The following is a 10,588-nucleotide window of genomic DNA, read 5'->3' as shown; positions in this document are numbered from 1 at the left end:
GGTTTCCTACCTAGTAACTTGAAAGAGAACCATAAAAGGAAAGGATTTTTATCTGTGTGCTAAGAGTTCTTTTTATTTACTTGATGTCCCTTTAAAGAGTATGTTACTGAAGTTAAAGCATGTCAGAATTAAAAACTATAGCAGTCATATTTTATGAAAAGTATGACAGTCAATGTATGTGTCTCCAGAGGTGGCCAAGAAAGCCAACAAAACATAGTTGATAGTCCAAGGTGTTGTTAAAGAGGTATTCTTGTTTCACAGCAGGAAAAGTCCTGAAAAACTCTTCTCCTTATAATGAGGGGAAAAAAAGGGTAATTTTTGTTTGATTTTTACATTAGAACAGGGGAATTTGCTTCTCATAACGCTGTAAATTTATCCCTTGAATTAATTTGTTGAGGAAGACATGAAAAAAACCCAGCCAAAACAAAAAACCCAGCTGTTGTTTGTGTATCAGTATGTACAATTCACTATCACTTGAGGTCTGCACGTTTTCAGATAAATAGAACCATACCTACATTTTTTCAGTAAGATTACAACCCCACAGCATGTTGCTAGTATCTACTCATTTTAATTTTTCTCCTGACTGAAGCAGTGTCTAGGCAGTCATGCTAAATAATTGCTGGGTAGTAGCCATATTTCTCCAGTTCACTTTCAAAGGGGAGAAAAATGAGACTTCACTTGAATGTAGAAATCCCACCACAATGGTGGTGACTGATCTCCTGCCACAGTTAGCTCTAAGGCTTAGCTTGTCTTTCCGATTCGCACAGATGGAACAAGTTTTCACATGTACTCAATAAAAATACACTACAGAAAAAAATACAATCAAAGTACCTAGTCATGAGAAATAAAGTAGTTCTTGACAGTAATTTTTCATTGTTAATCTGAAAAGTCTTTGTTACATAAAATGGCTCATTAACCAAAATTCGGTGGACTTCAGAGACTTCATGCATAGGCCGCCACAGCCATGAGTTCTTCATACACAGTAAATGCCATTGACTCTGGTGGCTGCCAATCATCTCTATTTTTATGATGATTTATTTCCACTTCAGAAGTAGTACAAAAAGCATCTCTTGGCCCTCTTCAGAGAGAGCTAATGAGGCACTAATAGCATCTCAATTTGCAGAAACTAATTTTGTTTACAGTTAGGAGAATGTTTTCTAAGCACATGCAGAGTGAGTTTGATTGTACAAGCCATGTCATATCCTCAGAGGGTGCTACTTACTCGTAGGACCTACATTATAGGAGAAGGATGAGCCATGTTTGGACTCACAGGTGCCTTTAGGGAGGCTGGCTGAAGCCAGCACTGTCCCTGCCTGCCTGCCTTCCCCCTGAGCTGGAGGCTTATGTGGGAACAAGGCATTTTTCCACTCCTCAGCTGTTCTGGTTTACAGCCCAACTTAACTGAAGTCAGCAACCATGATATTAAATACCAGCTCACAACCTGGAGCAGCTGGGGCGTGTCCTTATGTCTTGCTTTTGCAGGGCATTAACTTCCGGTGGAGGAGAGCTGAAAACAGTATGAGTTTTGGCCACACCACCTACCTCCTTCTCCACAGAAAAGCTGGAGTCTGGAGCCTGAGGGAGAGGCTCTACACCAGTTTGCTTACAGAAACTCAGTGATAAGCACTGTGCTTGAAGGCATATGCTTCTGTGGAGCTCCTCTCTGGGCCCAGGATCTGTCTTTATCACATTCACTTGTTTATATTGTTCTTTTATTCAGAAAACTACTTAGACTGTTGCATGCACAGTGTCCGAACAGGCATTTGTGTTTGGATTAAGTAGTGAAATGATTAATTTGGTGATTAATTCATTCTGGTGTATAGTCAAGCTTACTTCCTTCCTTCAAAAGTGTTTCCAATTCAGAAATTTAAGATTTCAAAAAAACTGAATATCTGGCCTTACTTTTTTTATTTGTGCAGTTTAATATCCCCAACTTTATTGGACGTTTCATAGAAAACTATAGCAATAGAAGGGTGTGGTTTCTTTCTCAACTAGAGTCATGTTACTTTTTAGCAGCAAAAACAATGAACTTTACATAAATTTTAAAAGTGTTTCTACTAAAAGCAATATCTGGAGGGAATTATTTGAATTTGTCTTTCTGTTTCCTGAATGTTTATTTTTTTAGTTATGACATTTCAGGGTTTCAGAGAAATTGAGGTTTGTTTTGACTGCATTATCAACTTTTATTACAGTAAAAAGATGGCAAAAATAGGGGCTAATGTTAGTTTTTCTCTGCAGGAAAACTCTTGAAGATCGTTTAAAGCTTGAAGAAAAGCTTGGCACACTCAATGTGTCTGATACCACAGTAGGCAGCAAACAGGCGACATTCAAATTAAAGAAGGTGAGCTATATATACATATATATAATTTTTAAGATAATGCACAGGTAACTTTAGTTTTTGCATGAAAGAACAGGAACTTTAAAACCATCAAGCAAATGTCCCTCTTCATTTCTTTATAAGCTGCCAACTCTTCAGGTCCTTGCCAAGAGAATGAAAGTCTCCAGTAGTACTCTGTGTGTTTATCCCATATAACTCAGGCAACACTCATAAAATCTTACATTCTGGTGGAAAATAATGGCTTGCATCTTTTAATAGTTTATTTGCAGAAGTACCACCAGAAGCTTGTGACCTTCCCTGACTTCAGTGCCAGCACTGATCAGATCTCAGTCTGCAGGTCCAAACACAAGTGAGGGTGCTGCAGGGGACAGGCTTTCTCTTGGTTTGGCATGGTGAGAGGTCTCAGCAGGATAGAAACAGAGCTCCAAACCACCTTTGTTGTTGACCTTATGTAACACAGGTCACAGGAATGAGCTGGTCCTATACAACCTATATATGGTTGTCATATTCCATATGGAGTTAACTGCTGTCTATTTACCCTTTCCAAGGGTTTTGATTTTCCATTCTAAAGAATTTTGTAGATTGCATACAGGTGATTGCTTTATAACGTGGGGACAGCTAAATAAATGCTTCTGTGCATCTGCTACTGCTGCAGAACATTTAGGGATTTTTTTAACCAGAAAATTGCTTTAGAACTGAGGAGAGGATTCAGTTTAAAAGCTGAAGACCCATATGAATTAATACTTGACCTGACAAAATTTACTTTGGTTAAAATTTGTTTTCCTCAGGTAAGCATCTTTGCTGTAACACATTTCTCCTTACCACTGGTCAAATACTGTTCTCACTGGTAAAACACTGTCACAAAAATGGCTAAGTAGTTACTTGATTGTCACATTGGATATGCCTGAAGGAAAAAAAAAAAGTCAGATTTATTGACTGTTTCTACCTTACTTTACTGATTATTATCTGTTTGCAGATGTCCTTTTTCATCTGGTTTTGATTCCTATATTGCTGGAATTTAATATGTGACTGTGGAGTAAGTCACAAATTCCTCTGCAGTGCCCTGTAGGGTAACCTTTCTGGTGATTTTATCAACTCTGTAACTGATACGTTGGTGTCTTACAGCTTAATAAATGGGCTTTGTAGGGCTTCAAAGCACAGATTTTTTTACAGTAGCTTTAACTGAAGAAGTGTAAAGCCACAAGGTTTTGTGCAGTTGGTGCACACTGAACTGTCACTTTTTACTGACAGTTTTGTAAAGACTTGGGAGCAAGGTAGACAGATCCTGCAGGAAGAAGACAGACACAGCAGTGGTTCAGAATGCCAATTTTACTTGATTGCATCAGATAAGATACACCTTTGAGGGGTTTTTAAAATTATGGTGCTTCTAACATATATGGATTTTCTTTTCCTGACTATTTACTGATAATTGCTTTATTAAAATATGTACACTGTAGTCATCTGAATTAAAAAGATTTTTTAAAATCTAATTTAAACAAAAATAATGCATCTACAGTGGAGATATTTTCTCCTATCAGCAGAACAACAAAGTAAGACTTACAAGTCTTCTCTCAAATAAGCAGACTCTTGTTTATATCTTCTGAAGTCCCAAGGAATGGAGAAGGGAGAGCTAGGAGAAAGTCATGCTATGCGGTTATGGCACTCCTTTTCAGAGGATGAAGAGTTGGAGCTGACGAGCCAAAAAAGGGGTTTTAGTGTTACTTGAAACATCAACTTAGGCTTTGTGATGCCCTTTCCTCAAAGGGCAGGTGTATTTAGGAGTAGGTGGAAAGATTTAGCAGGGGAGAGAATTGTCCTTCCTTAGGGTTGGTATCACTTCAACTCCTAAGTTAGAGGAATCGAGGCTGAACTTGGCTCCTGCAGGTGTGGTATGTTGGCTGCCTCCTGATGCCCAGCTACCACTGACAGATCCAGTGATGAAACTGTTTATCGTTGATATTTCACAGTTTAGTTTTCGGGGGATTTGCATATGGTTCCTACAGTGTGGCAACTTATTTTTCAATTTCAATATGCTTTATCATAGCAAATAGATCTAACAAAATAGCAGGATTTCTAAAATGTCAAAGTACTTATACTTTTAGGACAGTATGGAAGACATTTAAAAAACCCAAACCATAAAATTTCTAATGCAGATCAAGGTCATTCAGTTTCAGTACACTATGAGTAGCTGTCAACATGAACTTAAGTAGATTCATCAAGATTGTTTCAGAAGAGGTCTGGAAACAGAGAGAAACTACTTGTATTTTCAAATAGTGGGTTTCTTGTTGCTCTACTTGCAATGAAAACAGGAATTAATAAATTCCATCAAAGTCGGAAGACCAGTAGTTTTTTCGGCCTTGATACCAGTATGGGCTGATTGCTACATTTGGTAAACTGGTTTGTATCTCACCTCAGCCAAAATGCTGTCCATGAAAGCAGATCTCTAGTTCAGCTTAAATGGTAGGTGAATGGGAGACTGGGGAAGAGATGAGCTGACACGAATTCTGTTGGTTACAGAATGAGATGCAGTGGGGATGCAGCTGCATCTACAGCAGTAATTCTGTCACACTGTCAGTACAGTTATCCTGGGCTGCTTGAGATTGCTCGAATTGCTGGAGTACTTTTAGCATGGACAGTTGCCTGAGCTTGGCTAGTTCAAGTCTGCTAGTTCCAGTTTCTGCCTAGGTGAAAGAAAAACTTTAGTCTTCCAAAGAAAATAGTAGTTCATGGCTGTAAGAACCATTTCATCTACATGGTACATAAATTAAACCCTTCCAGCATGTTTTTGATTAAGAGAAGAAACATTAATAGAGCATGTGCCACAGGAGCAGAGATTTAGAATTACTTTCATGTAGAAAGTTTTTCTATAACTGCATACAGCATATCAAACACTTCCAAGAACTCCTAAGAACACATTTTAGGAAATGTGTATGCTTCAGCAAATTTAACTAATTGTTCTTTTTAAAATTAAATTGTGCAATATTAAGCCTGACAGATTTCAAGAAGCATTTGGACAGTAGTCTTGAGCACATAGTGTGATTCTGCCCAGGGAGACTCCTGTAGGGCCAGGGTTTAGACTCGATACTTGTGGGTCCCTTCCAACTCAGCTTATTCTATTCTGTGATTCTGTTGTTAAACTTGAAAACACTAGTTAACCAAAGTAGATACTAAGTAGCCACAAATTGGGATCTAAATTCTTAAGGGTATTTAAACATAAATTCTGGAGTGTATTCTTAAGCTTTGTTTTTTATCTGAAATACATTGTTCACTGTTTTTTGATATCTTTATGTTAAACATTTGCTCTGAAAAACTTGGAATGATAATGCCTAAGGATGTCCAGAATTAACAGGTAGAGTCTGACACAAGATAGCATGGGGCAACTAATGGTAACACTTCCAGATTTGCTTAATGGTATTCTGACTTGATATATTGATATTGGAGCAATGAGGTGATGTGTAAATTTACAAGAACCTGAGTCTATTTTTGTTTTAATATTCCAGTCAGAGCAGCAAAGGAAACAGCAGGAAGCTGAGAAACTGCATCGTCAAGAGAGGAAAAGTCTTCGGCGCTCTGCCAGTCAACTCAAGAGCAGACGTGGAAGAGGACGACTATTTCATTGATTTATGGTTGTTTTTTTTTTAAGAAACTTTTTACCTCATTTTTCATTTGAAAAAGGGGCTTTTTCAAATTGGGACACAGTACCAATGGATTTGTGTTTTGATTCATTGGTGAAAAAAAACCCAGAACTTCCTAAACGCTGTGTTAATTATTGAGAAGTTTATGAAAGTTAAAGTACTGACCAAAGGACACTATGGATATTGTCCAGTGTGAACTGTATTTGTTCATAAATCACCAGCAATCAGTTATTGTGTTACCCTGGATGTTTCTATATAAGAATTTATGTATACAATGAGGCTCCCTGTCTTTTGTTTAACTGAAGAGCTGTGAGTTTTTGTTTCTGAAATCTTTGTGACTGCTTAGGTAGAAGATCAAGGGTAAGTTATTTTGTCTAAAAGCTTATCTTTACAAGGACACAACAAATTTTTCATCTTGAAGGATGACACGCAATTGTATTTTTCAAAAACTGACTTTGGCTTTATATTCTTGGGTTGCCTTTAGTAGCAAATGGTACAAATGGTTGTCAGAAGGGCAACTGAGAATGCCTGATTTGGGTTCCTTTGAGTCATTGTATAAGGAAACCTCTCTTGCCACACCAGGTACAAAGAGGAAGCTCAGAAGCATCCCCTATTAATAAGTCCTATTAACTTAGATTTTGTAAATACTACCTTAACTCATGTAAAACCTGCTCCTGATGTTTCTGTTTTGGAAAGCCAGCCATGGTTCAGCATAGATCAAGTGGTATATGTTCACATAACAAGCATTTTAAGGCCATGCCAGTAGTCTCCTATGCTTCAGAAAAAGAGTTTTAAAAACCTAGAACCTAAATAGGTCAGTACTTCAGCAAATAAATTAACTTTTATCTTTGATCCTAAAAGAACCTTTTTATTGCTTTTTAAAAGCTTTTATAGACTGCCTTTTTGCTAGATCAAAAAAACCTCTGAACTTTGGATCCAACAAGAATCAGTGAATCCTTCTGTCACTGTAAATCTTTTTAAGAGACTCATAGGTTCTTAAGTGTTTTGCTTTATAAACCAGAGGGGTATTAATCTGGTCAAGTCTCTTGGACAGTATGTATAGAATCTTTGCAGTTACTTCAGTAAAAGCCTTCATTCCTCATAGCCTGATATTTTTTTGTTGTTGTTGTTAAATAATAATTTAACATAGTTAAATTTTTTTTCTCCCTGACATAATTTTACCTGCTTTAATTCTTGTTTTAATTATATTGCCGCCTTCAGTTTAAAAAGGCATTTTTACCTGATATTTTTATCTTTAAAAACTTACACTGCAGTTATCACCTCTGCCCTTGCATTCAACTAAAGGATGAGTCTCTCAATACTTAGTTTTTTACCTCTAACTGTCAAATTACTGCATTGTCCATAAGGGTCTCATGCTTTTTATTTAGCGCAGAACTATTCAGTATTCCAATGTCAGTCTCACCCATGCTGTAAGTACCATTATTACTTCTCCTTAGGCACTGAGAAATGTGAATGCAGTTGTGGTTGCTTCAGGGTATGTCCCTCTTTTTGGAGTCTTGTCTTCTGACATGCAAGCCTCTGAAATCCAAATGCAGTGACAAGTTAAAATTTGTACTAGTGCAACATCTTCCCTCTGGAGCATTATGTTATCTCTTAGAAACTATCTCTGTGCGATTCTGGTGTGCTCAAGTCGTACACAGGGCTGTATGAAATTGGAAAGATTAACAGGGGAAACTGGCCTCCATTGTGGTTGAAACAGGGCACTGAGTGGACAGAAGTGGCGCTGTAAGAGCAGGAATTTGGCAGAGTTTGTTCCTTCTCATGGTGGGCCTAAATCCCCATTATGTTTGCTCTAGAGCTGCATTTACAGTATAAGGCATCTGTATTTCAGCATTGATTTTGTGGGCTGTCAAGAGCAGTAAAAAACTAAATATGGTTGATTTGCAGGGTGGTAATGAATTGAGTATGAAATGGTTAACCTTCAGCTTAAAATGAGAGTATTTCTTCTGGTTTTGAGATTCTTCTGACTGACTGGTTTAAGTCAGTGTTTTGCTTTTCTTGCACTTACATTCATAATGTAAGTATTGTGATAGTATTGATCACATGTTTAGGTTGAAGCCTCTATGATAAAATGAATATGGTTTGTACTGTTAGATAGAAGGCACATGCATGCTGCCCTTAGCATGCCATTTATTTCACCTCAAAGATAGTTGGGGTACATTTTAAACACCTCCTTCAACCTGCTGGCAATGCTCTTCCTAATGCCCCTCAGGACGCCATTGGCCACAAGGACACGTCATGGACAGCTTGTTTTTCACCAGCACTTCCAGGTCCTTCTCCACAGAGCTGCTTCCCAGAAGGTCACCCCAGCCTGTACCAGTGCCTGGGGTTATTCCTCCCCAGGTGCAGGACCCTGCATTTGCCTTTGTTAATTTCAAACTGTTCCTCTCTGCCCATCTCTCCAACCTGTTGAGGTCCCTCTGAAGGGCTGCAGAGCCCTCTGGGGTATCGGCCACTCCTCCCAGCCTTGTGTCATCAGGGAACTTGCTGAGGAGACCTCTGCCCCTTCATCCAGGTCATTGATGAGTGAGTTAAACAATACTGAACCTTGGGGGACACCACTAGTGACAAGCCTCCAACTAGACCCTGTGACACTGGTTATGACCCTCTGGGATCTGCCATTCAGCCAGATCTCAATCCACATCACTGTCCACATAGGGACCTGGCATGAAGCATGTTTAGATAGTTGAGATTGATTAAGTAGATTAACAGCAGGTTGAAGTTGTTCTTGAGCAGCTATCTGGGGAAGATTGAAAGTTTCAGTAGAAGCTGGAGTATCAATGCAACATCATTGCAAATGAATTAGCTTCATCATGCAACCAAAGCAGGCGTTTCTTAAGTCTCAGCCTGGTTCCATTAATGTTTTTCAGTCAGCAGCCACTTCATTTTCCATGCTGCAGGAATCAGTATTCGTCCAGAATTGCAATTCCTGGAAGCTGAGCTGCTGCTGGGATCCTTTGTGACATTTAAGGTTCATCCTCTTAAGGTAAGTGTGATCAGCTGCTGTAGCCTCATGGAAACCCTGATTGTTTCATACATTTGAGAACTTACGGTGAGCATCAGTTTAAAAACCCACTATAAATAAATGTACAGGTGGTGGTTAAATGTGAGTGAAATGCTGGTGAGATAAAGGAGTGGCCTGGGTCTGATGTGTCACCTGTACTTCAGTATTTTTTACTCCACAAGTAATATGATTTATATTGGTTAGACTGTTAATCATTCAACTAGCATTGAACCAAAACTAATTGTCTCATGTTCTTTCCAAAATTCTGTTACCAGGCCAAGAATCATTCTGTGTTCCTGTGGCTGGTATAATTGTCTGAAATTAGGAGCACCTACCAGTTTAAACAAAACAGTGAAAAAATTTACTGTACCCCACGCTGCTGGTTTTTAATATCTGAACAAAAGAAATGTGATTTCAAAATATTACCCTGCATATGTAGCAAGTGTGTGTAAAATATATATGCACATTTTTATACTCATGGGGTTTATGTATGGAGCTTAAAACAGGTTTGAGATGTCAAGCTTCAGGAAGAGTTGTGAGAGGGAATGGAACAGTTTTCAGATTACTCCATCTTGCTTTGCAGCAGCCTTTTATATTTGTGTTCTTCATGTTTCCAGATGTGGAAGTGGGGAATATAATTTAATTCCAGGAAGACAGGACCATGTTTCAGATGCAGGAGTACAGTGAAGCAGTACAGCTCCCTGCCTGGGGAGGTTGTGCAATGTCCATGAAAAGACTTGTTGGATTAAACATCTGCAGGTATAGATATCTATGTATCTTCAGGTGTAGTGGAGCCTTCCCTGAGGAAGAAGAATGGTTTAATGAACTTTAGAGGACCTCTCCAGCCTGATTACTCTATGGATGTTGTAGGGCATAAGGAGGAAGCATGTATCATTAATTGACTGGAGTAATTTTCCCCCTTTGTCTCATCCTTCCACTGAATCACTCACTAGTTTTATCTTTTTATCTCTTTCTTAAAGATAATATACTTCTTTTGGCATGTTTCCATAGCTAATATATTTTGTCTGATCTTGAGAAGTATGGGGATTTTAAACTGAATGAAAGCACATAAATCTATTAATAAATTTTACCTCTTGATCATTATCTCTGTATTTCAAAGCCCATTTTACTCAACAGCTGACTCTTTGTGTTGAACATGAAATAGTCCTGTCACCAAAATGAACAATTTATAGTAAAGCCTACAGAAAATAATCATATTTAGCACCACTTGTAGTTTACATAACTGGAAGAAAAGGAATTCCTGCATTTTAAAGGCTCTCTAGGTCATAGAATCATAGTTTTGTTTGGGGTGGAAGGGACCTTAAAGATCATCTAGTTCCAAGCCCCTGCCATGGGCAGGGAACTTTCCACTCGACCACGTTGCTCAGAGCCCCATCCAACCTGGCCTTGAGCACTGCCAGGGATGGGGAGTCCACATATGCTCTGGGCAACTTGTGCCAGTGCCTCACCACCCTTACAGCAAAGAATTTCTTCCTAATATCTGACCTAAACCCACCCCCTTTCAGCTTAAGGCCATTCTCCCTTGTGCTATCTCTACACTCACTATGTGCCCACATGGAAAGTCCCTCT

At 38.7% G+C, this 10,588-nt stretch overlaps 1 protein-coding gene and 1 long non-coding RNA gene across 2 annotated transcripts in view; both read left to right on the top strand.

The window, feature by feature from the left end:
* NOL10 (nucleolar protein 10) overlaps positions 1–7,077 on the top strand; it is a 50,461-nt gene extending 43,384 nt beyond the window's left edge. Inside the window, exons 19-20 of the mRNA XM_017745047.1 lie at positions 2,239–2,341; positions 5,839–7,077. Of these exons, the coding sequence (XP_017600536.1) occupies positions 2,239–2,341; positions 5,839–5,958 (223 nt within the window). The 3' untranslated portion in view covers positions 5,959–7,077. The remainder of the gene's footprint in view (positions 1–2,238; positions 2,342–5,838) is intronic.
* Positions 7,078–7,160: 83 nt separating this feature from the next.
* On the top strand, positions 7,161–10,102 carry LOC108449289. Its single transcript, XR_001865439.1, has 2 exons — positions 7,161–8,980; positions 9,616–10,102. It is a non-coding gene; the product is annotated as an uncharacterized LOC108449289 (long non-coding RNA).
* Positions 10,103–10,588: the final 486 nt, after the last annotated feature.

Source organism: Corvus brachyrhynchos, unplaced genomic scaffold, assembly GCF_000691975.1.
Source record: "Corvus brachyrhynchos isolate BGI_N302 unplaced genomic scaffold, ASM69197v1 scaffold116, whole genome shotgun sequence".
NCBI classification, from domain to species: Eukaryota; Metazoa; Chordata; class Aves; order Passeriformes; family Corvidae; genus Corvus; species Corvus brachyrhynchos.
Note: the sequence above shows the minus strand (reverse complement) of the source record. Positions and strands in the feature narration are given on the sequence as shown.